The following is a 26,561-nucleotide window of genomic DNA, read 5'->3' on the forward strand; positions in this document are numbered from 1 at the left end:
ATTGATGAGCCTGGGAAGGAAATCCACCATTGTCCTCGAGCATGTCGTGGGTCTCGTTGTGCTGCCTCACGAAATAAATATCCATTGGATAGCCTTACACAAAGGATCCCAAGAGTATGAACATTCTCATGGCAACAAGCTTGTTCCACTAATGTCTTTCTTCCTGGTTGTGAAGGCGAGAGCGTGGGGATTGTGGATGGTCCTTCAATCAGGGGGAATTTTAAAGAGGGAGGGGGAACACTCGCCTTGGAACGTCAATGATTATTTCTTTATCCTCCCCAAGGAATAAAGAGCACTCCTAGTCAACAATCTCGACCCCACTTGTCTTGGCCAGTGTCCAAAGTGCATCATTCATTGCATCCTTGAGAGAAGCAAAGAGCGAGAGGAAGTTTCCTGATTTGTTGACCGAGAGTTTCTCGAGATTCGGAACTAATTTCACGTTCAAAGATGGGGTGAGAGTTGTCTTGAGGCGAGTCCAACTCCCAAGTTGTGGTCATGACGACTCCACATTTGGAAAGTTGGGAAAGATTTCTGCATATCATTTGCAAATTGACAAAGTTTCTCCTCCTTCTGACCAGGCAGAGGCTCCTCAAGTTTGAGATTCTGCCATTACACTTGGTTGGACTCGGAGGGAACAGAAGGTGGAGAGGAACCAAGTGGAACATGGCGAAAGAGAAGATCTCCTCACAGGAAATACAAGACTTTCACAGTTGCTTTGTGCTTGTCTCAAGCCTCAAACAGCTGTAAAGTTGTGCCTTTATGAAATCCTGAGATTCAGTTCTCAGGAAAATCAAAGCATTCTGACACTTTGGTGGCAGTACTGTATATGACATAATGTATACGTCCTTTAAATCTTTGTTAAAGTATTTTTAGGGATATGATTGAACTTCGAAAGAAAACTCTCTCTCCTTTTATTTAGCATATCGATCATTTCATCCAGTTTTCTCCTCATGTCATGTTTCAAAGGAAGCGTAAATTTTCAGTTTCCTCAGGTTTTCTTGTGGTTCTGTTAATTTGCACTTTTCATGGGTGTTGCCCTCGTTATTGTCATCTTATACGAGAAGCCATATAATATGGTACACACACAGGAAGCGCTTCCCAAAAAGATCTTCATCTGAAATCATAGCCCTGTGACAAACCAAACAGAATAAGAAAACCAACATGAGAGGATTTCGTCTTTTAAAGGCACAGCTTCCAATAACTTTTGTTACGGGCACTTGGATGAATCTCGATTTTTTTACGAAAATAGATAACCGTTGTTTTTAAATCTATAACTGCATGTTCTCAATGAGACAATTCACGCCAATCGATTTTAATCTGACTGATTGGATAAAGTCGTAAAGTCAGCCAGAGCTTTGGAACCTATCGGTTGCTGCGTTTAGTTGGTCTCAACTTTCACCATCGATTCACGTATTTACAACCGGTTCAACACCAACCATCAGCCAGTGTGTTTCAGAAATACGAAGAGGACAAATCGCTTCACTTCAGAACCATCGTACATTTCTAGGATGACCAGCTTAAATCAAATTGGTGGAAGAGTTTCCAAAACTGACATACACATTGTGAAAAAAATGATACTTTTTCCATTTTGGTACAAAAATCACCATGGTAAATTTGTTCTGAGGCAAGATATCTCGAGATTTATGTTTCTATAGCTTTGAGTTTTGTGAGTGCATTTTCTCAATTTTGGCAGTGCAGTTCAACCAAGTTCGAACCGTACCGGAACAATCAGAGCACTCGATGTCAACGTATAGATATTTTTTAGATCTGGAGCAATTTGGCTCGGAAAGCAAGCACCGGAACTCAAGACACAACTAAACAAGCACAGAGGACCTCTCAAAGGAGAGAGAGAAATCAGTCGAGCCGCACTCGCAACTCAGACAACTAGTCATTCCATGACGAGCGATGTAAATCAACAACTATATTTCTCCTTTCACCTGGTTTGTGCGCGATTGTCTGGTGCGATACGCGATATTAGATTCAACGGGACAAACGTCAGATAAGTTTTGCTCTCGGAGGTAAAAGTCAAGTCGTTTGACACAGGAGGGCAAGAATTCAACTTGACTGTGGATGAAAAGTTATGGAAAGTGCGAAATCCACAATTGGAACATGAAACCGGTGCTGGCGCGACTCCCTCTCTTTCGTCTTTGCCTTCTTCTTTCCCTTTGGTGCCACGTGTTGGTCAATGCTGTTCCCAGAGAGGAACCATTCGGCTCACCCAATTCCGGAAATGAGGGCGGAAGTGATAACAAGATGGCTGCCGGAAGAGGAGATCCCTTCCTGTCGCTAACCTCGGTTCCTCCTCAACTTGCGTTGGGAAGGCAGGGATCTTTCAAGAAAGCGACTCTATTCCAAGACAGCTCCAAGGACCACGAAGAAGAAATGTCGGAACCGGGGAAAGAAGAGGAAGAGGAGGAGGAGGAACAAGAACTTTCAACCACAACTCCTCGTACCATTTGGAAGTTCTTGAGTGGAGCAAATAGCATGAAGGTGGAAGCGAAGAAAGGAGCGACGAGGGCGCCGACTTCAACGAGAGGATCGATGATCGCCACCAATCGAAGAGGCCTTTTGCCCATTGAGGAAGATCATTGGGACCAGTACAAGAAGGATCACCAAAGCGCAAACTCGGGCGCCTTAAGAACCAATGAAATTCTCAATAACCTCATTGAGAGCAGAATTGGTGGTACCTTTGTACCCGCCGGTAAATCATAAATATTTTTTTTTTCGACTTTGCTTTTGTTGCTAGCTGTCTAAAAGGAGATGTCGATAATTATTTTTTCAGGAATGCACACCCATGCCCAACCTCCTCCGGGACTCTACAATTCAAACTCGTGCCAAGGAATCATTGGATTCAGTCTGGTTCGAGCCAAAAAGAGTTCACTTCAAGGCCAGCGAGGTCGTGTGGCCTTTGAGAACACGTTCACGGACTTAAATCAAGCATGGGACGCCAAGCGATCCGTCTTCCAATGTCGCCAACCTGGCCTGTACTTCTTTTCCTTCAATGGACGTGGCAAACCTGATCTCGGGGATAAGTTCTGGATGTACGTACTGTACAGTACTATATTCTATCTTTAGCAAGAAATGAATCTGAAATCTGATTTAGTTTAATGGGACTCCGTCTTCTTAACTTTCAGAGCTTCATTAATGTTGAATGGCGTGGAGGTGGTCTCCATAGGCGGGACAGATGAGTCTGGATCCTCGAACACGATCTTACTCCCTCTGAATTTTAATGACGAGGTTTGGCTCCAATTAATGCAGGGTGCGCTCATCGAATCGGACGACCGGTCCCGCACCGGGTTAACGAGTTTCTCAGGGTACAGAGTGGGTGGGATCGCTCCGACTGACATTGATCCAGATCTCTCCGTTGAACCGGAGAAAGAACCCATCAAGGATGAGGAATCCCTTCTCTCTCATCGCCATAACCTGGCTTTTTTCGATCGCGAAAGTGAGGAACGAGATCGTTACAACACTGTCACGCAAGATCCATTCGATTTCTTGGATAGTCGGGAACGAGATCGCTTCAAATACAGAGAACGAATTCAGAGCAACATAGCCTCGCCTCAATTTTCGAATCGCATTTCCCATCCTCAATATTCAAAATGGGAATCCTCGTCCCACGAGAGGAACGAATTCCGCAATCGACTGCAATCCAAACCGGAGTTGCCATCGCATTATCCTAATCGGAAGTCTGACCTGGGGTCCAACTTGAGTACGCCTCTTCCAGTTCGAAGATACTATTACCCGGAAAAGAGTTCCCCAAGAAGCTCACCTAAGCCACGACCATCCATTGCAGCTGGGAACGATGAAGCCTTCCGTCGTCGATTTGGAACAGGGGCCAAGGACCGTTTCCCTTTTGTCTCCTTACTAGAAACCTCGCGCTATCAAGAGACCAAACGGCGGTTGGAACAACAAAGGAGGGAATCGCCAATCGACAACAGACGAGATCCCTGGCCAGAAAAGGACGCCTATCATCGACGAGAATATTCCTGAATCAATGTTACCCATCCATGGGATGATTTTTGAATCTCATTAAGCTAACTAATAAACTCAATCCATGAGCCAGCCTTCTCATTTGTGGTAATTTATTTTGGTTCAAACATTGTATGTTGTGTTACAATTGTACATAGTGGTGATTAGTGGGTAGAGTGGACGTGATCTAGTAAGAAATCAAAAATTGTAATTACTAATGGGAGAAAAAAGGCAATTGTACTACTACCAGTTCATGTGGAGTGTTTAAAGATCAGTGAAAGGGGTGTGATTACGCAGAACAAAAGTATTGGACGAAAAAATAACATATTGACTAATCATCAACACACGCAAAAATAAATCATGGGGAGAGGTATTTAGAGTTGACTGTGTGACTAGGCTACTCATCACACACGCAAAAGTTCTTCTTTCTTCTGGGAAGAACATGCTAAAAAAATGGCGGAAAAATTGAAATAAGAAAGTTAAAACAAAAATCGATCAAGAAGCGAGAAGGGAAAGTGGAAGTTCCAAATCAGAAAAAGGGTGGCGAGCTGGGTGAATTTGAGGTGCAGATGTTGATTAGATTTAACTCATGATGATCTTGAAACAAGGGCCTTGTGTCTTGATATAACGAAAGAGTTATGATACAAAAAAGGATGAGGTGAGAGTTTCTTTGGATATATGAACCAGGATGACATGAATAATTGGAATCGATTTCAAGCAATCAATATTCATAATAGTAATATTCTTTAGCAGCGGCATCCGTTAGATATTTATATATAAGAATGTAGTATTACAGACATGTTGAGAGAAATGCAAAAAGAGAGAGAGAAAGAGATGCGAGAGAGAGCGAGAGAGGGGGGAGGAGGAAAAAGAGATAAATGCTCTAATAAACTATGTACATTTTTGGCTTCAATCTGCATTCGTCAGCGTCTTCGTGATGATCATTAGTAACAATGCATGTACAGCTGACTGTTACATTCATATAATAATGATAATAGTATTAATAATTAACGTCAACATCATCATCATCATCATTGTCATCATCATCCCATTGTTTCTCGTTCCAAAAGGCACTGTGTCTCCCTTTAGTGGTGAACCAAATTGGAACCATCTTTTTCTAAGCCCATGGAGAAGGGCAGATCGGGTGAGTAGTGGGTGTGTCGGTACCATTTTCAGCAATTTCTATTTGCATTGAAAGCATTCACTATGCCTGTGGATGGGGAGCTCACAGCGGGGATGGGAGTGAAAACGTGAAGGAATGAAGAAGAGGAGAAGTGTTCTTTGGTTTCAAGGGGATGCGCGTTCAATTTTTGGCGATATGTCTTGCTTGCATGGTTGCGGGTTTTTGCAGGAGGGGGGGGGGGTTAAGAATGTTTTGGTCTCTTCATTCCAATTGCTTGAGGAAATCAGGAGTTTTGAAGTACTCCGGAATGGGCTCGTCGTATCTGGCGATGATTTTGTAAATCTGCTTCTTCCAGCTGGACTCGGCGTCCTTTCCATCTCGGATTGACAAGAAGAACTCCCGAAGAGTGGCCTCAACCACGGGTAAGAAATGGTCGGGAACCTGCAGAGAAAATGAGAACCTTCATTAAACCACCGTGCGCCATAACACCTTTGGTGACACTTATTTATATACAGTTAACCGTGCACTAAGTTAATGCTCTCGAGCTCCATTAGCCCTCCATCTCAGATATGTCCCCTTCCCTGTATTTCTTTAGTGTGGTGTGTTTAGCTGGGGGAATGGAGTATTGCGAGGACGTGAGTGTAGTAAATGGTAGATTGTGTTTGTTTGTGCAGTTTTACAGTTTTGAGATGCTTGATTACAATGCTTGACGGTTGGGGGTAATCTGATTAAGGGAGTCACAGTGAGGATGATAGAAATGCAAGAATAATAGGAGAAGCTATTAGTGAAGAAGTTCAGGAAGGGAGAAGAGGTCACAAAACCAAGATGAGATGGAACAAATACCACATTGTAGAGAAAGTAGAGAATAAGACGAAGTCTCAGAAGCAGACGAAAAGGGATGCAAATTGTGTGTCTGCTAACCTCAAACAAAGACTGTTTTTTAAAGTTGGAATGAGAAGACAAAGGATCATTCAAGTTGTTCCAGGAAGGCCTGAGTTTTGAAGTACTCGGGTACATAATCATCAAGACGCGCAATGATCTTGTAGATTTGCTTTTTCCAGCTCGGGTCAGCATCTTTCCCGATCTGAATGGCCTTCAAAAACTCTCGAAGGGTCTGTTCCACAACCCATCGGAAGCGAACAGGAACCTGTAAGTGGATCAAGGGCTGTTGTAGATGTCGCATTCTGCACACTAGATGGCGTTGTCGGGATTTCCCTCGCATCTCCACCTAGGTCCGTTCCGTCCGTTCAGACTGAGCGAATCCTAGCGGTCACAGGTGTCCCTAACTTGGCTATTGTATTCAGAATAACAATGATTCCAGTACCCCGATCCGCTCATTATAACTCGCATCCATGAGAAACTCGGATCTACCATCTCCCTTTTCTCACACATTGCTGGGGCAATAATTCATCCATTTTACGGCAGAGGCGCGTGATGCTCGAGCCTCATTCATTTATGGTTCTTGAGCCCGAAAACCAATTTTCTTATCGGGGGTTAGCCATCTGATTTGCTCCCAAATTTGGAACCAGCCAACGCATATGGAGGGATTATCATTACGATGGGGGTCTTTTTGCGGAGAGATATATTATTAGGAAAACAGGGAAAGTGGAAGTGATTGGAAATTTGGAAGTAATCTGATTATTTTCAGCGTCAACCAAAAGCTTATGATAAATGATGACAAGAGTCCACACAAAAGAGAGTTAGAGAGAGGTCAACAACGGTAAAAAAATGCACGGCCAAACAACTTGAACGAATGACAGTCACAAAGAAGATCATTGTGTTTAGGTTCTGTTCAATTAGAATTGGGGGACTCACCTCAATATGATTGTTCCGATTGTAATGGAGATTGAGGACACGGTACAATTCCGACTCCAAAGTCACGTGAATGTCCTCGGGGTTCTTGATGCCCTCACTCAAGGCTTGTCGTGCATATTTCTCCATTTGGATATAGTAGAACTCTCTGAAAGAAACAATTATATAGGTGAAGGTTGAGAAGCAGGAACGCCAACCACGGACAAATTGGCTCTAAATCCTTAATTGTCCGTCAGTAATCCTTAATAGCTTCTTAATCGCTTCTCAAGGAATTCGAAAAGCAAACACAGATCATCTTAATTGCTTTGAAAAGAGCGGGAAAACTCGCCTTCAAGGGACAAGTTGTCAAGATTGTTTGCCTATTTTTTCGTCTCTTATTTGCTCATCTCAATGTGGTCTTGTTCTGTCAGCATTGAAAGATGTCAATTGTTTCCTAGAACCGTTACAAGTTACAACGATGGCATGCATGTACTGCAGCGTAGTAGTATCTCCTTGTTTGTCTTGAGCAAAATACGTAGGAGGCTAGCTCCAAGTGATTTGAAATCAAACAAGGAGACGTGACGCCAAAAACGAGTCCAAGTTTCACTTCGCCTTGCTCTAAATTCATCACCAACTCGCTCCAAATAATGATGGCGAAGATTCCCTTTCAGTCAATGTCCCTGTTCTTGGTAGATCCAAGATATCTTAATGGTAAGGGTTTCTAATGATGCTGCCCCCTACCAGTGTGCTGCTATACCCCTTCTTCAGTCTTTTTTGTTCATCTGGTCATGTTTTGGTATTGTCATTAATTCTGCACCTTTGTTTGCCTTTACCCACTTGAGAGCAAGCATCCTCCTATTCCTGACAATATTTGCTCATTTCTCTTCTTCTTCTTCCTCCTCCTCCTCCTCCTCTTGGTCGTCCTCCTTCTGCTTTACATATTGATCGCATACAGTGGCCAAAGTAAACTCGTGGTTAGAGGGGAAACAAAGAAGACGTCGCGATAATCCACACTGGGGACATTCGTCGTACTACCTGATCCATTGTATGTACTCCAACTCGTCATCCTCTTGCTTGCTTGCTTGTTTGCTGGCTGGCTGGCTGGCTGACTGGCTAAACCCCGAATGACCAACAAAGTGGTTCCAAGGCAGATACAGGGACTCAATTTAGACAAGATTTGGAACCACAGAGGTCGCGTGCGTGAAATCCTTTTCCAAAAATTGAAAACGTCTGCTTATCTTCTTCTCCTGCTTAGAGATTGGAACTCTCCAATCAGGTGTCTTCCTTGTGGCTCTTAGCTCCTCACCCTTGCCTTAACACTCAAGTAGGAACAGTTCCCCATAACCGTTCCGTTAAGGATAGCGAGGTCTGACGATTGACGTGAGGTTGAGCTTAGAGAATGCCGAATGACACAAGTCATGCCAAGATCCCATTCATGAATGGGATGAAGCGAAAACGAAGTCACACGAGTCACGAGGTTCGTCGTCAGAGCATAACAGCAATGGGTCGAGGGGAGGAAGAAAAAGACGGACAGGGATTAAAGTGGATTAGGATGAGGAAGAAGAGCTCGCGATTGTGCTGTCGACCTGCGAGAAGATGGCTGTCAAGATGTGTCCAATGAGGGAGAAAGGGCATATTCAATGGGCTGATTAATGATGACCTGTTTAAAGGTTCGCACCTCTTCTTCTTAAAGACACTCACACAGGAAGAAAGAATACCATTCGACTGGAAATACTTTCTACAACCTCTCTTTGGGTATTTCGTAGACCTTTTACGTCTTTTATGTGACGGAGAGACAGTGAGACGGAGGAAAGTAGGCAAGTCATATTTGTCATTTCCTATCCCTGTTCAAATAACTTGGAACGCCTCTTGAGAGCTTTCGGCCCACTTTTTGGCTCTGGTGGACTTTTCTTGTTTCCGACAATAAACGACAGCTACATCATAACTATTTTTAACAAGAACAAAAGCGAGATTATGTATGGACCAAACGGAGGAAAAAGTTTCCATTTTCCAACCAAAACTCAAATCTCCGATCATCTTTCCTCGTTCCCGAAATCGATCGCTTTTGCCTCGCCTTTGTGTTCCAGTGTCGTTGGCGGAGTGTGTTGTTACTGCCCTCGAAATCAGTATGAGCCGAATAAATCTCCTCAGACAAAGCACAAGAAACTCATGGCGCAAAAGGGAGACAGAATCGATCGATTTCCTATCCTATGGAGAACGTAGTAGCTTGCGTCTAATCGTCCGTCCGTCCGTCCGTTCCTTTCTTGTTCCACAAAAGCCGCGCGTATGGATAGACTGGAATACGTACATCCATGCGTCCATACACTGTAATACGAAGTGGTAGTGGTGGTGGTGGTAACTTCCAAAAGAAGCCGAAGAGTGGCGAGGCCATCTGCTTGGGAGCTTGCTTTGGCACCATCAAGAATGAGATGGAGAAAAACATAAGGACTATCGATCCATTCAAGGCGGGGAGAGAGAGAGGGAAAAGACGCTTTTGCGGCGAATCAGTGGACGAAGAGTCGAGGAAACTAATACGAGTGGTGGATGCGGGCTCGTTTCTCCATTTCCAGTCACGTTTGAAATGAACCGATGAGACGGGAGAAAGCACCCTTGAGTAACCCCTCGGCTCCTACAGCTCTTGTGCAGATCCGAGATCCCTTTTGTGGCTATGTCGTCAAGCTGACAAAATACCCGGTTCCATTACTTAGATCTAGGCAGATGAGCCGGCACAGTAGCCTTTCACCCGAATTGCCCCGAGTATATGGAGTTTCTCCTTCACTAGCTCTTTCGGGGGCCAATCTTAGTGTGTACAAGGACATCTGTATGTGAACAATGATCCCTTTGGCGCGCTTTGGAAGCATTTTTGCCAAAGTCCTTTCCAGGACGACGGATCTCCTTTTGGTGCCATGCTCGGTTGAGCTCACTTTGAAGAAGAAATAGACAGCTGTCTGTTAGGTTGGCAGAACAAATATGTAACCAATTCAACTACTGGTATTGAACTCATCTCACAATCCCCGGAATGGTCAATGGTCGTTCCTAAAATAATTTGAAAGACATCCCGTTCCTATTCAAGTCTCAATCTTGGCTGTTTCCGGCAACGCCTGCTTAATGTACCTTTGGTATTTGCACGAGGTTGTCCATGGAATACTAGGAATTGTACTGATGTTCAGTGTTTCTTTCCATCTACACTATAGTACCTATCTATCTGGACAAGACTAATTTAAGCTTGAATGACTTCGCGATTCTTAGTCAAGACGAGTGATCAAGCATGACCACGACACTTTTACCTTCGAAATCAAAGTGGCAATGGTGATGATCTGGCTTGAGAAATCAGGCATAATTTCTTTTCTAATTAGTAGTTACTGGTCCACCTTTTCTCATCTTCCCCTCCTCACTTCCCCGAGCCCAAGTGAACCGAGCTGGCTTCTTAAAATTGCATAACCATGCCCCTGCCCTCACTTGACAATCAAATGCAAAACCAGTCACAGAGTCAAAACTGTCACACATGATGAATCTTCTTGTACCAAGACTTGATAATGCCACTATGACTGTCACCCCCGAATGAACACTTGAAAGCAATGTAATTCACATTCACGCCATCTACATTAACAACAACAACAGCGACGACGACGACGACGACGACGAAGGTGGTGACTTTCACTTGATCCAGTTTCCAAAGAAATTCCCTCATCTGACTTTCAATCTCATCTCCCTAGGTGGCCGGTCCCGACTATTGAATAAGACTCTAATAATACATCTGCTCAAAGAATTTATGCTAATGATCGTCAAGATACGTTGAAAAACTTGTTCAACATTTTCTTTTTACTTTGTGCCGGCAACCTACACATATACGGTTGCTAGTTTAGTTTGCAAGCAGGTGTTTCCAGAAAAACTCTATTTGATTAATTCTTATGAAGCATGCACGGGTGCGCAAAGATGTTCATTAGGTGCCCAAGTTACAAAATGGAAAGGAGTCGCCCCCACCAATTCGGAGAAAGTCGAGCTCGAATGTTGGGTTACTGTTGTTGAGTTGGGTGACGTTGGACTGGACTGGGTCCTCGATGTTTGCTTCCATTGAGTAAAGACACGATCATCATCGAGTGAGACCCCGAGAAAACATGAGCCCGTCAATCCTCGTCCCCTGCCATCATAAAGTGAGTCAAGCTGGACTCGTCGGCACAAAATGTCACACACCACAAAAACGCCCTTCTTGTGTCAACAAGCATCACCTGCTCCTTTCGCAACGGATAGGGCACCTTGAGTGCATGCTGATTCTCCTCATGATGAAAGAAGGAAGATTGTGCTACGTACAATATACCGTAGTATAAGCTTGGAGGCAAAAGATCCTCATTGAAGAAGTAGAGAGGAGGGAGGGGGCGGCCAAGTCGTATATGTACATGACTATGTACTGGGTCCAGTAAATAAGGTCCATATCGTCGGAAATGGAAAGGTTTAATAGCCTGTTATGGAGTGAAGTGAAAGACGAAAGTGATCTGGGCAATCCTGGTGAGAGAACGAGATTAGTCCATTTCTCTAATGTCTTTTCTACGCTAGACGCCAGACTTGCGACTTGCTTTCCAAACCAAACAACCATCATCAAAGGCCACAAAGAGAGCGAGAACGAGACCCAACTACAATGACCATTTCAAAAACCAGGATGTCTGATATGGTTGTTTCCTCTAATGGATCTGAACCACTTAAGGGCGCAGCAAAAACGAGCCTGAAGAAGCTCCTTACTTAAAAGAGAAACCCATTGCAAAGACTCAAATGTGTCACTCTAATTCTCCCCTGGAGAACAAGGTAAAGAAATCCATCACAATTTTCCACAAAAATAGGGGAAGAACCATGGGATGATTGCTGCATTCGCAATCACCACGTGGACGGACATGGACCATAGAGCGAATAATGCATTGGAAAGAAAGCTACCTTATGTACGCGTACACACGGCAAATCCGTCAAGAAGCATTAAAAATTGAAAAATTTGCACACGCAACCCACTCCTCTCCATTTCTTCGGCTCTTTCTGTTCCTTAAGGCATTATTGAGTTGGGCTTTTTGTGCCTGACTACAACCAACCCCACCGTCCAGGTGGTTGACACGTTGTAACTGGTGGGGCATTTTCGTGTCATGACACCCACTACAAAGGAAGGACAAGAATTCTAGGACAAAAACTACTTGACGAAATGGTGTTGGTTTTTTATGGGAGCCAAGGCGACAGTTTACCCACTTCGAGGTTCCTTTTTTCGTCCAAGTTGCGTGCTAAATAAGAAAGACACTCCTTACTTTGGAATTTCGGTAGTTATTACCGAGCCTCTCATTTAGACCCAGACTCGAGCTTGTTTTCCACTCTATCATCTTCAAGAGCGAAACAATTATGAACGGGTCAAAATGTGGCACTTGTAACGTTGCCATTGTTAATTGGTCGGTTCAATCTATTCTTTAATTTGTTTCAATTGTCTGGGGACCCGAACTCATGTCACGAACGGAGAAAAGGACCTCGTGATCCTCTCTGAGAAAGGTAAACAAGTCGTAAAATGGCCTTTTCGTCCGACCTAATATCCAGCAAAGAAAGTCCGTCCACAAAGGCTGAAGACATCATATAAATTCAGCCGCCGATGACACAAACTTGTCAGCCTTATGTAGACACACACACAGTCCAAAGTAAACCGCATAATTTGCTCAGAAAAGACCACAGTTAAGAGAGAGCGAGAAAAAAAGAGAGCCGAGAGTGCTGTTTGTGCTAAAGATAAGTAGTTGCATGAAAACGCCTCTATTTTCTTTGAGCAAACTCATTTCATCATTATTCTTGTTAAAGAGAGAGGGAGTTCTAACTTCAAATCTGTCTCTTAAAGGCCAAGTCAGATCCCCAAGAGTGAGTCACTCATCCATACAAAGAGATGTTCTAATACAGGAAAATCACTCACCTAAAGTTGGAGAACCACTTGACTAGCTGGGCCGTGTTGTTCTTGTTAAATTTAATGTCGGGGAAGTACATTTTGAGAATAGCCGATGACGGGTATCGAACCCAGAAGAACATCAATTTGGCTTTTCTTAGATGCATGGGAGTCAGGGTGGCGCTGTGAGCTTCCAAAGAGTAACCTGAAAAAGGAAGAAAACGGGTTAGAGCTCGAGACACTGGAACTTCGGAAGCCAGCTTCTGAATGGGAAGTAAGCACTTGGAAAATGCCCTGAGGCCAAATCTTGGCGGGAGATTAATTTTCAAGTCATCTCAAAGACAAACAAAACGAAGGTGCCATCAAAAAGTTTTGATGAAGCTCTTTAATCTAAACTCTAAATCTGGATTCAAATTATTCGTCTTGGTCAAATGACAAAGTTTCTTGTTCTTAGTGTGTGGATGTAGTGCCAGAAATGGCGTCGTCAAATTGACGGCTCCAATCTAAAATTACAGTTTGCTCGAAGTTGGCTCCAAGTTTGAAACCAACCTCCTTGCTTTTGTTCCTTGCCACGGTGCAAAGAAAAGGGATCAGTTTAAAGAACCATTGAAATAAAAATGCTCTTTGTTTGCTAGCAGCCGCTAGCCATTGTGAGTGAGTTGACAGGCTTAGAAGAAGTAGTGCTAGCAAGCAGCGGTTTGACCAGCAAGGTATGATTTGTTGTCCATCTTCAACTTGAGAAGGAAAGTCCGCTCTTTCATTTGGTCCCCTTGGCCAAATTAGGGCACAAGAAAAGTTAGCAACTTTCTAAGCGAAAGCGGTGATGCCTCCTGGCGTTTTCGAAAAATAAAAAAAAGAATTTAAAGCATGCAATCCACACACACAGCCTAGAATGGAAGAGCGAAAGAAAGAAAGAGCTTCGTTGTCTCGTGGGAGACCTTCGCGATCAAATATCCACAATATGCTAGCGTTTCAGCGTTTCCCTAATGGAACAAGCCACGAAGAGAAGACATTGTACCGTTTTGTAGCTAGGTAAGTGGCGACACACACTGTATCCTCTCCGGAACGAACGACACGTGCCTGATTGAGGTGGAAGTAATCATAGAAGAAGACATTGTTCTGGGTAAATAGGGCCAACTCAAAGATAAGAGTCTTGACATATTGCCTTCATACGTAGAATGGCTTCAACAACGAGAGAGTTAGTGGTGCCATTAAGAAATTGGTTAATATACCGAAGATAAGAGGGCCAAAAAGCCGAATCTGAGCTCGGGAAAGCAAACAAAGACGGCAGGCGTAGCTTCTTCACATAGATATTTACAGCCCGCAAGCCAATCACTATCACACTCACACTGAGGAGATCAAAAGACTTTATGGAGGCCGAATCACGAGGCTCAAAATCCCATGTCAAATGGATCTGTCTTCATGGGAACCGAGGACCACGATTATAATTCCGTAAGATTCGTGATCGATATTTAGCAAATGAGCAGTCCAAAATCAGCCAGATACGCACGTCTCGCTTCCTCTTTGTCGTTTAAGTGTTTCTAAATTCACCGCCATCTGCTCATTTCCACCCCTCGTTTAAAGTGCCATATATCGTACCAATGGTTCCATTTCGGTCGCTGTTGGCGCACATCATTACTTGCATTATGAAAAGGGGGCGAGCGCATTATTTGGCATCCCTGTTACAAAAAAGGGCGGCAACAGGGTGGGTGGGTTAGCCTATTATCCTCCTTGAATGGTGATTTGTCCATTGCATGTGTGTTTGTCGGTTTTACAGCCGATTCATTTTATGGAAAGCGGAAGGTTTTCATTGATTTTTTTATGAAAGCTAAACTTTGACGCTTATTCAACTTACCCAGTAACCAAGCATGCCAAAAAAAAAGCACTTTTCCTGTGTCTTACCTACTTGCCAAATCTACCCATTAACTCTTTCTTTGTCAAGCGAGAGAGACAAGAAAGTGAAGTGAGCCCCTAATTTGGCAACAAGATCATCTCTCCAAGACTCAGGGTTGACAAGTGTGGTGTGCTCAGGTTTGTGTGTCTGTCTGATTTTCCACTTAGCGAAACACCTCAAAAGAAAGCGTGTCACGGATTGTTAGTTCTCTTAGGTAGAAAAACGATCCCTTTCATCTTCTTGCTAATGCTTTCTTACTTGATGAGGGTGCCATTATATTATTCGTATCTCCAAGAAGACACACACGTAGCCTCTCTCTCTCTCTCTCTGTTGCTCTCTCACGGTGTCATTTAAGTGGGTGAGTGAGTGTATGTACGTAGTAGGGCACTAATATTTAGGATGAAGTGAAGTAAGCCGCGTTTCACCTTGATCTCTTTCGAGTGATACGAAGAAAAAGGCAGCAGAGGAGTTCGTTTTGCAACGAGCTCCACAAGTAGATCAGTGGGAGAACGTAGTATGTACATTCATACAGTTAGATTGCTTCTCGAGAGAGCTAAAACCGGCGGTGATGACTGGGATGATGAATGTCTTTACTTTAGAGGGCAACAAAGAGCAAATTTGAGTAGATTTTAGATCTTGAATGGATTCATAAGAACAGGTTGACACTTGTGCCACATGGAAACCCGGTGTCAAACTCCGATAAGAGTTTGTTAGAAAGATTTTGTGAATTGAAATATTTGTCTCGTCCTTGACCATCATGACTGATGAAGCATGGAGGCATATTTGATTGGTTGTCCATGTTTCCTGGTCGTTCAGAATAAGGTCAAATCATGCAACAAGGAGCACTGAGCAGCATCCGCTACTTATTCGTATGGATGTACACTACTGCACATTACTGTACAGTACTGTACAGTACTGTACAGTACTATCCAACAGTGTGTATTCACAAGATACGCTCATGTCATGCCATTATTCGAATTCACTTGAAAGACGGAACGTGTACATCTTGTAGTTGTCTCAATGGACTTCCTGGGCAAATTACCAGTTCTGGACATCAAAGCCACGTACCACTAGTTCGCATTGTATGGATGTATGGATGTATATATATGTACGATCTACGTATGAGACTCTGTGACGAGTGGATCGGTGCATGTTGTTCTTCCTTGAGAACAACATGGATGGACGGATGGACGGTGGTACGTACAACTGGCCTTTTCAATAGACTCACTCCTCCTCAATGTGTCGTCTATTCATGAGGAACTTCTTCAAGAAAGTTGATCGGAGGAGCGGTCGGAAACCCTATAATTTTCTCATTCACTATTCATCGCTACCTGCTTAGTGCCCTTTGAAATTGGATTTTTTTCGCATTCTTCCCATGGATTCCCATGGCCCACTCCTGCCTCCCTCCTGCCTCCTCCCTCCCTTCCTTCGTCTCCCTCTTCTTCATTATTCTCTCCTGCCCCAGACGACTTTTCTCCCATCCCTCTGGTTCTCTTATTGTAAACAACAATGACCAATTGCTCGAAAGACCTTCTTTTGGTCGCCGGTATCGTTGTCGCCGTTGTCGTCGTTGTCGTCTTTGGATGATGATGATGACTGACTGGCAAATCTGTTCACCGAGAACGCTTCAAGGTGACTACGAGTCGAAAAAAAAGTGAAGAGGAAAGACACAGAAAAGAAAACTAGACTCAGTCACCGTAGAAAATCAAGTGACCGTGAGTTTGGTGGTTTGGGATGGACTCGGCTCCAAGATCCTTTACTACGAGTTACACATTGTCCAACGTACGTGCGTATTTCTGCCACAGAAAGTGTCTCCTTGACTGGATGGAAGAGCAGAAATGCAAGCAACCAAAACTACGCTCTATCTACCACCAACCATTATCCATCGGTAGAATGTAGCGGTGGCGAGATTGAAAGCGAAACACCCTAATTACTTCTTACTTGAATGACAAGGGCTATTTTCTACTCACTTTTGTTCTTGTTCTTGCTCAGTGAAAGGTAGAAGAGGGGCAAAAGAAAAATCTTGAGAACGAGAGCGAGTACTTACTTGACAGTGAGTAAGGAAGCGACGATTGGACCCTCTCGAATTCCTCTTGGGCCGACTCTGAGGCCTCTCGAAGATTGGCTGCGAAATCCACGGAGGAAGGGGATGCAGAACGACGGAAGGATCGATGAAGGATCTGGGGAGAATCACGGTCCTTTCGAGATGACGGAGAAGGGCTGCCACCCGCAGGAATGGGTGTGCTAGCACTGGTTACTCGTGGAATATTGGCTGCCGCGGCTGCGGCGGCCGCGGCAGCAGCAGGGTTGAAAAATGGAGAGAAGGGATTGAAGTCATGAAGGCTGGGGTTGGGAATGGCCACTGACGTAGGGAGGCCATGCGGAAGAATGCCCGGTGGGGTCATACCCGGGAACAAGGGTCTGGGCGAATGAGAATCCCCGTTTTTGAGACCAGGAAAAGGAATACCGAAAGGGTTCTTGGTCAGATCTGGCTCGGATCCCAGGGCTCTGGACACAGATCGAGGAGTGATGCGAGTGTCTGTGACCTTATGGCGTTTCTTCTTGGGAGTCACGACAAGGCTCAAAGCCTCATCTTGTTCGGGCATGTTGTCCGAGTCGTCATCACGTGCCGTGATATCACTATTGACAGAAGGAGAGTTCTGTTCTCGCTCCGAATGGTCCCGACTTTGGTTGGCAATGAATTCGGTGAAGCTGGCCGAACTGCATGGAGGTCGAATCGAGGCTGGAATGGTTTGGCTGTTGGCCAAACTGCGTGCAGGAGTGTTAATGGAATGATTCAATGACAAAGGGTTAGCCATTGACAAAGGGTTGGACGCCAGTCTGGGAGCTGCTCTATCCCGAACCTGAGGGGCTCTCCCAGAATGGCCATGGGGTTTGGGGGAGTCAAATTTCAGACCCAGGGGATCATCCATTGAAAAAGGTTTGGCCATAGACGGATGAGGAGGAATAGTTGGAGGAAGCTGAGCTTGATGAAGCTTTTGCTGATGTTGTTGTTGCTGTTGTTGCTGTTGTTGTTGTTGTTGCTGCTGTTGTTGTTGGTTTTGTCGTCTGTTTTGCAAAAATCGCCCGACAATCGAATCGATGATGATGGCCAACGATGCTGTAATCTCAGTCTTCAGGATGTCAGCCAGGCCTTTGAGTTCCGGGCTGATGGCGATCAACTTTTCAGCAATTTCCGAATTGTGCGTAATAGTCTCGTTGATGATCTCCTTTGTGATCGCATCTTTGGTCAATTTATCTTGTTGCTCTTGCATCACTCGCCGAGCCATCTCCATATATTGGAGCTGAAGAGGGTTCATATTCTCACGGGGAGGGAATCCAGGTAACTGAGTTCCAGGCCCACCCAAGCCATTCAACAATTGGCTCAAGTGAGGCTTGCGAATCATCTCGGACTTTCTTCGAGTCTCGTCAACTTGTCTGAGATCATGAACGGTGGGATCGGTGTTTTCATCAATGGGTCTTTGGTTGAGGTTGAATTTTTGGTTGTGCAGCCGACTGATTTGCTCTTGCATTTGTCTAAAGTGGTCCTCTTTCCTTTTTCGCTTCTCTTCGGGTTCCTCCTTATTTCTGTTCTCATCTCGGTCATTCTCTCCATCTGAGACGACGTCCTCGGAGGGCGAGGCCGCTTTGTCCTCAATTTTTCCTCCCCCGCTCGAACTGCTCACCTCACGCTCGTGCTGAACTGGTTGGTACAGCTTTCTCTTCTTGCACCCGTTCACAGGGGGAAGTGGGGAGGACCTCATGGAAGACACTATGCTCTCCAATCGGGCTGATTTTGAGTCCTTGCCAGACGAGCTGGACATGCCGGCATCAGAACCGCCGGGAGATCGAGGGGAACCTGATTCAACTGCATTCAGCTCGACATCGCTGCCACTTTGAACGGAGGTACGCCCATCTTCGGGCTTTGAGCCCTCTTCAGGCTCGGCCTTATCTTGCAAATTTAAAGGAAGCTCAGAGTCCTCTTCCAGTTCCTCGTCATGTCCTACCAACTCTTCCTCGTCTTCCTCTTCTTCCTCCTCGATTCTCTTCGGAGAAGACGAGGTCTGGGCAGCATCCCGGTCCATGGACATATTCAGAGCCATTTCTTGTCTTACCTTCAAAAAGTGTGACATGATCGAGGCCGCTGTGGATTCTTTCAAGTCGTTGTTGTTGTGTCGAGACGAATTGGATGAAAAATCTCTGGGAGACGAATGGTGACCATTGGTCATCACACCCAATCCAGGCTCCATCGCTTTGCTCTCTTGGTCGGGGTTGATTGATTCACCGTTAAAGTACTGTCTTTGAGCTACCGCAGCAGCCAAAGCCAATTTGCCGTGCAAGACCTCCCTCAAGAAAAGATGGGCATTATTGGCCACAGGTGGATACAATGGCGGAGGATGCACTCCTCCAAGAAAGTTTTGAGGATGTGGGAGTTGAGTTGGAAGGTGATGAGGATGCTGAGGATGTGGTGTGGGTAAAGACAAAGGTGGGTAGCAGAGGCGAGAAAACGGCTTGGGGCTCAGATGCGGTGTCCCGAAAAAGGGTGATCGCAGGTAATTGATTGGCCCACACACGGGATCACTATGGCAATCACCCACTCCAACACCACTAAGCAGTTCCTTTCTTTGTAATTGCAACTGGTTCACCAAGTGAGGATTTCTTTTCGCGTTACTACTATTGCTACTGCTATCAGTAGTGGATGACACGGAATTGTTCAGATGGTGGTAACTACGACAACTTCCAGACACTTGAGTCACCACGTCCGAGTCCTTCGAGGTTGAGTCTCGGAATAGTTCTTCTTGCCTTCTCTCCTTTCCGTTCTCCCCGTCGTCTTGTTCGTCTTCTAGGGCACGAGGAGCCAACTCTGGAGGAGCAAGAGGAGAACGAGTAGCAGTCGTTCGTGGATCCCTCAGAGCCACATAAGAGGCGTCTGGAGTGTCAAGCAAAGCATCTGGCTTTGTTAATTCCTGTCCTTCTTGAAGGTTCGCTCCTCCGTTCTTGTTGTCGTCGTCCCCGTCAGCGCCGACGTTAGTTGGAGTCTCTTTGCTCGTGCTGGCTGTTGTTGCCCCGCTGTTTGGTCCAGCGCCTTCACTATTGTCAAAGCATGTCAGAGCTTGGATCGAGGTCTCCTTATCGTCCTCATGCTCTTCATCACCACCAGCACTACCACCACCACCACCACTCTGTTCATCTGCTCCTTTTACCGTGCTGCTACACCCGTTGTTGTTGCTTCCTCCTCCTCCTCCTCCTCCTCCGCCTTGTATTCTTCCCTCACTACCACTATGATCATCATCACCAGGACCACCACCACCATCAGGACCACCAGCACCACCAGCTGATGGAGGGATTCGACTTCTGAAGTGGCCCTCTTCCCTTGGAGTGTCTTGTGTTCGTTGCCCTCGACACAGAGCCCGTTCTAAAGCCGAGGGTGTTGCGCGTTCTCCCGTTGGCCTCTCAGTCTCTTCCGCAGCGTCTCGTTCCTTTTCTTCGCCAACGACGAAGGCCGAAGGTGAGGCAGCACTTGGAGATGCCGCCTGGCCTGGCTGATTGGGAGCGCTCCTCAGATCCTCGTGGTCCACCACCTCTTCCCCTTCAGAATTAAGATGCTGGCCGCCATTTTCGATCACACCAGAGCACACCGTCGATCGTGGCCCAAGAGCTCCTTCACGTTTTCGAGCAAATTGTTCTGCTCCTTCAAGCTTCCCCTTCGAATTGGCGTCACTCTCGTTAAGGAGAATGCCTCGAGAGCCCAACAGACCGTGATCATGGAGCGAGTCACCGTTTCCCGAGTCCGAAGATGAAAGTAACTTGGAGCTGGACGAGGATGATGAGGTTGAAAACAACTGGCAATTTGTCTTCAAATTCTTCTCACTTTCTTGCTCAACGACTGAGTTCTCGTTATCGGTCTCAGTCAATGATTCTGATTTCGAGAGGGAATTCTCCTGGTATTGTGATTGCCGTCTCAGCTGTTGGGCCTCTTCGAATCGTTGTTGTTGATAGAGAAATTGCGCCCGAGCTTGCATGGCTGCAGCTGCTTGTTGCATCATTTGCTGCATATGCTGAGAATGGAATTGCTGCGAACTCATATTTGGACTTGGAAACGCACTTAAAGGCCCATTGGGAGCGGGCATTCGTCCTCCCCGAGTTCCAGCCACATGTGGAAGCATTCCGCGATAGAACTGTTGTTGAAACCTTTGCCTGAGATAAGGATGGTGGTGAGGAGCAAAGTGTAAAGGAGGAGGAACAGGGGGTGGATGTTGCTGATGAGGGGATCTTGGACCTATCTCAGATGAGGTCAGGTATTTGGCACCACTGTTTCCATCACCACAGCCTGTTTGACTCGCCCTCGGGCTATTCGAATTGTTGTTCATATTAGTCACGTTCGAAGGATGGCGCAATTTTAAATTTCCTAAACTTGCACTTGTGTTATTCAGGGCGAGGTCTCGCTGATACATTGAACCACTATTATGACATGGAGATGGGCCATCCTCGGCCCGATCCGACAAGCCAAAGTGACTAGAGCTGCTCACATTATTGTTAGATAAAGCCATATTGCCGACAGTTTTGCTCTCGTAATGCTCCCGAGTGTGTGACATTAGTTTTTGTCCTAGATGCTGAAATTGAGGATAAGCTTGCTGTTGCTGCTGTTGTTGTTGTTGTTGATGATGGTGAAGGTGGTGATGATGATGTTGTTGTTGATGTAGCTGCTGGTGTTGCTGCTGCTGCTGCTGCTGCATTTGATGATACCTTGACAATTGTTGACCTGAAGTACGATGTTGGAAATGCGTCTGCATTTGATTGTGTCTAAAACTGAACCCAGGTATTGATGAGTAAGAATTCCTTGGTTCCCCCGCATCAACTCGTTGTCTAACCCGTCTTCGAGCCCGCAAATATGGCCTGGGAGGACTCGCTCCAGACGTCTCCATTTTATTATATTCTACTGTGATCCCATTCAAAGAGACATCCTTATCTTCACTCAATTGCTGGGCGAGTTCAGGCGTCTCACATGACCTCGTCCAATCATGCCCTGGCTTCTCAGCCAAATCTCACGCAAGCTCCTCCTCCGCCTTCGTTGTCTCTTATTTTCTTCGTGGAATCTTCAAGCAATTCCTTTGCCTGCTCGTCAACTGCTTCTGCCTCTGTCTCTGGCTTTGCTTTGGGAGTCAGTCTGGACTGCTTGGAAGCCGGAGACGCTCACGGCGAAGAAGGGAAAAAACGAAGGACCTGAAATCTTAGCACGCACGACCTGTCGTCTCGTCCGTGTTCTTCTGACACTCGTCGTGGCACTCGCCACCACAACCACAACCAAAACCACTCTTGGCTTCCGTCTTCCTTTTTGAAGCCGTCAAGAAAAGAAAGAAGGGGGCGAAGAAAGGCTGGCACGTTACTCACGGCACTTGCCGCTTCACACAACAGTTCGACTCGAGGGCCTCGGTTTTCTTTCCGCCTAAAGAAAGAGTCGAGGAAGACACAAGGGATTGATTGGTTGCTGTCAAGATGTCAGCGACGGAACTTTCTATTCAGGAAGGAAGATGCGATGAAAGACTGATGATGATGAGAAAGGTGTGACTCCAAAGAGTTCCAAAGGGAAAATGGCATCATCTCCAGCGGGGTGGGAGCTTATGAGTCCGAACAAATTTCTTCTTTCTCCTCGCGTTCGTCGTGTTCACACTGGCCTTTTCCAAACTGACCGGATGGAAAGCAGTATTGGTGAATGTGTGCCCTCCCTCTGGTTCCACTGTCGAAATATCCCCCCCCATTCGCCTCCAGTCAACACCAACTCTTCTCTCCGTTTCAACCCGCTGGCCATTGCGATCCAACCAGCCTTTGTCGGCTTGCGCAACTTCTTCAGCTCCAGCTCCCAAAACATAAAACCATTCTTCCCTCCTCTGACGGCCTTTTGCCAAATCCACTTGCATTTTGAATCACCCACTGCCCACAGAGGGACCAAAAGGCGCAGTAGTGCTTCAGTAGCTACTGCTACTTGTAGCAGAGACTACTTCAAAGTCCACAAGTACCACCAACACCACCAACACCACCGCCGCCTCCTTCTCTTCCTTCTCCTTCCCCTCTTCCTCCACTTTCACGGTAGACTGAGGCCGTTCAGCAAGGATCCTCACTCATCAGCCTTGTTAACCACGCCACATTGAACCGGGAACGGCTTTCTCGCCTTAGTTTGGTGTTGCTCCTTCTCTGGGCTCTTGTTCCGAGCCTCAGATTTGGCACGGTCTTCCGAGGCCAAAGTTCCCTCATTCGAACGTGAGCCGTGGACAAGAAGAGTCTTCCAATCAATCTCAGAATGAAATGGAACGTTTCAAGGGTCGCCCAATAAATCCACAACTTTCATCGACAATTTATGTAAAGATGTCCATCCCACGGATGCTTCTGCCATCCAATCTATCCGTGTCTAGCGTTTGGCTCAGAGTTAATTAAGAGTTTGAATCTCATTTGGACAATTTTCCATGATGTTCATATCAAACATCGGAACACAAAGAAGTTTGAGCTAAAAGCTATCTTGAAGATTTCCCAACCTCATGTACGAATATTAGAAGCTGATAAAAAAACCTGGCCAAGAAGGACAATGGGAAGACAATGGGTCGCATTCGAGTTATCAGATCAACTAGCCAAAAGTAATTTACAATTTCCTGGAGTTTTCAGGAAAAGACCCATCCGAAACTTTACAAGTGCATTCAGATGTGATAAGGACAAGCTAATTCCAAGTTGAGTGGGAATTTAATCCAGATGGAGGTGCAATGTTTCTTCTTACGCCTACTCTTCCACAGCCTTCATTCAAAGCTGTCCCGGCACCAGTCTTCAGTCAGTCCATTCTATGTACTACTTGTAGTCTTTCGTAGTGCTTCTTTCAAATTATATGCTATTACTTTTGCATGCACTTAACCAAGGAAAATTTCTGTTAAGTGCCACAGGGCAAACTTGCTGGCGGGAAAACCTTTTTTTCAGAAACATTGAGACGCCACACATTCGTTTTGCATTCAGCTCAAGAAGTTGGTCACGTTGCAGCTTCATAGCGTCAAGTGAAGAGAGCAACTCGAACCAGAGAACGACGACTTCCTGAAACTCCGGTTGATGATTGAAAGTCCCAACTGTCTTTGCAATCAATGCACATCATGGCACCCCCACCTGAGGGTTCAAAGTAGCTTTAAGACGGGAGAAGCCCTTTAGGTCATCTGACTTGGGGCGATGATATAATATTCATGGTTTCATTTGGCTCAGAAGCGACAACTGCCAACGCTATTGTATGTAGTGATTGACCCGAAGATAATCCCGTTCGCAAATCATTAAGTCTTCATGACGGCCATATCAAGAAAGTCTACCCACAATATGGATCAAGTCACGTTCCTCGTTTGGTTGCTCTTGTGGCGGACAAAGCCGGCAAAATATTCAAAGGCACAAATCCCTTGGGATCACGACTAACGACGGTTTCTATTGACTTTGTCCTAAGAGAGTCTCTCTGTTTCTCTCTCGTTGACTTTGGTCTTCAGCCCTTGATCTCGAAAGGGACCAAAACCAGGCTAAAATAATTGGCCTCCGTGTACACACGATTACTTGGAAAAATGGGAATAACTTTGGTTAATCAAGGCTTTCTAACTGTTTGAAGAAAGACTGCCGACAATCGAAGTCATCAGAGGGCCGTCTCATGATTGGACCCAGAGCAAATAGAGTTAATTAAGGTTCTGCAGATGTTCAACATGTAAATGAATTTCTGCAATGGCTCGTGAATAAAGGGCAATTGCTGCTGATCTAATCTTCGAAAATGATTTACACCAACAATAAAGAGCTTGTAGAGAACCTTAAGAAATTTCAAATGGGATTGTCAAGCTCAGCCCAATTGGTGAGCTATGAAGCGCAAAAGTAAGCTCGTGCTTGATAGGCTTGGAATTATTCATTTTGATCTCATTATGGTTGCAAAGTGGCTTTCTGGCCCATCTCGTAAGTATTCTTTCATGTCATGGAACTTTATATCCAATTGGTCGATCTACCAAAGCACTTAATAGCCAGGCATTAGAACCAACAGCAACAACAACAACGACGACGACAACAACGACGACGACTACAGTGAAAATGGCGACGTCGAGTTTGGCTATTACCAAGCAAGCAGTAAGTAGAAGTAATTCGCCTTTTCGCCACTTTTCATTATCTCAGTCTCAAATCTTTGTTTACCTTTTGATACGAGAGAATATTCAATTGTACTTGCCCCCCACAAAGAACAATAAAATTCTCGTGGATTGCGGCGGACTTCTCCTCTGTGGACTGTCTGTCAAAGATCAACCGGTTGACTTGCTTGGCCTTGGCCGTTGCCGGCTCGTTCCTTGCCTCCTACAACAGACACGAGCAGAGAAAGTTGGAGGTTATAAATAATTGAGATAGTTTTAAGTGCTCTCATTGGCAAGAATAAAAGATGAAAAGATTTCATGCGTGTTTCTCATAATGAACGGAAGGCACCGCACAATGGAACACAAATACAGGGTCTTTTTTCCAGTGCTATGTCATTAAAAAAAAACAGATAATACTGTCTCGAGAGATTTTGGACTTGTTCCGTTACAATACCTTGATTGGAACATTGAATATGCACAAATGCATTGGTTCTTAGCATTCGATTCTTGTGTCAGAAAAGTTGAAACGAGGTTCGATGAATACGTAAACTGGGATTGTCAACTTTGCATATGTGCTCTTGAGTTTTTTTTTTCAATGCATTTCTAATGTGCCACAACTTTGTTTTAATATCGGAAGACATGAGAATTGGTCGATACAGTGTGTCCTTTCATCAAGCGGTGCGCCATTGCTTTTATTTGCTTGGTTGGATTGCCATCAACAGCATTGAGAGGATGCAGGTAAAGGACCCTCTTTGATCGGGTTTGTCTCCTTGTGACATTCCAGAGACATTTTCTGTTCTCAAGTTCACTTTTAGCTCCTCCAAATCGAAGGCATTGGCAATGATTCTTGCCTTTTCTGGTCATGACAAGACAGAAATCGAGAAAATGACTTTTCTCTGGAGTCAAATCTCATCTGGAAAGGCCTTCTCGCAACACATTCTCGAGGCTCTGGACGACTTGAATAGGAAGAATCTCAGTATGTGTGAAAGATACACTGTGAGAGAGGGAAGGAGAGGGAGAAAGAGAGAGAGATAGAGAGAGGAAAAATCACTCCTCAATGACTAGCCCTTTCAACAGGACAATTCAAACACCCTTAAATTCTTTGTCAGAAGCCACATTCACGCTTGAAGGAGACTAAAGATTCAGGACGACAACGACCACCACCACCGCCGTCACCACCAAGAGATGACAGTCTTTTACATTGGTGTAAGTGTATCTTTCCAAGACTTGGATTGGTCACATTACCATTGCAAGCATGAACTCGCTTTAGTACTAATACTAGTAATAATAATAGTAATGGTAATAATAATGGTTTCCCTAGGATCCGATCCTAGGACAGATGTATCCCTGACAGCTAGCTACCTACTCTGATAGTTGTGTCCATGAACGAGAGGTGAAGGTACGCCGTTCCAGCCAGAGAATTCAGCGCTTACTTTTTGGCCAAGATATGATTTGTCAAAGAATGTGTGACAAATAAATGTCAAAGCTGAGAGCGAATTACTTCACTTCACCTTCAGAGATCGCAGCGGAGCAAGCAAAGAAGAATGGTTGGCCAATTGCTACATTACATTCAAGCTTCAGTGATCTTAAAACTTCGCGGTTTTCTTTCAACCAAAGTCAAGCAGCGAATGGAGTTGTTCAAGTGAGTCCAGGTTGGTTGGATCCAGATCCATCACACCTACCATTAGCTCATGATTTCTTTTTTCCTCTCTCTCTCTCTTTTTCGTCCAAGGATCCCCGATTTTGTTTTGACCATGCCCAATATCATCATTTCTT

At 45.2% G+C, this 26,561-nt stretch overlaps 2 protein-coding genes across 3 annotated transcripts; one reads left to right on the forward strand and one right to left on the reverse strand.

Moving 5' to 3' along the window:
• Positions 1 to 1,775: 1,775 nt before the first annotated feature.
• On the forward strand, positions 1,776 to 4,067 carry LOC131883064 (uncharacterized). The gene is made up of 3 exons (XM_059230393.1): positions 1,776 to 2,701; positions 2,783 to 3,041; positions 3,135 to 4,067. Exons 1-3 carry the CDS (start codon positions 2,071 to 2,073, stop codon positions 3,988 to 3,990), a joined length of 1,746 nt encoding a protein of 581 aa, XP_059086376.1. The 5' UTR covers positions 1,776 to 2,070; the 3' UTR covers positions 3,991 to 4,067.
• Positions 4,066 to 21,705, reverse strand: LOC131883062 (homeobox protein prospero-like). 2 transcript variants are annotated; one of them, XM_059230392.1, is made up of 5 exons: positions 16,718 to 21,705; positions 12,807 to 12,981; positions 6,908 to 7,052; positions 6,014 to 6,239; positions 5,394 to 5,533 (listed from the first exon to the last, which is right to left on the reverse strand). In XM_059230392.1, the coding sequence occupies exons 1-4, from the start codon at positions 21,594 to 21,596 to the stop codon at positions 6,060 to 6,062; spliced, it is 5,379 nt and encodes a 1,792-aa protein (XP_059086375.1). In that variant the 5' UTR covers positions 21,597 to 21,705; the 3' UTR covers positions 5,394 to 5,533; positions 6,014 to 6,059. The 2 variants fall into 2 exon arrangements, with proteins under 2 accessions (XP_059086374.1, XP_059086375.1); XM_059230391.1 differs by lacking the exon at positions 6,014 to 6,239 and having other exon boundaries at positions 4,066 to 5,533.
• Between the last annotated feature and the right edge of the window lie 4,856 nt (positions 21,706 to 26,561).

The sequence above is a fragment of the Tigriopus californicus genome, chromosome 7 (genome assembly GCF_007210705.1).
Source record: "Tigriopus californicus strain San Diego chromosome 7, Tcal_SD_v2.1, whole genome shotgun sequence".
NCBI lineage: Eukaryota > Metazoa > Arthropoda > Copepoda > Harpacticoida > Harpacticidae > Tigriopus > Tigriopus californicus.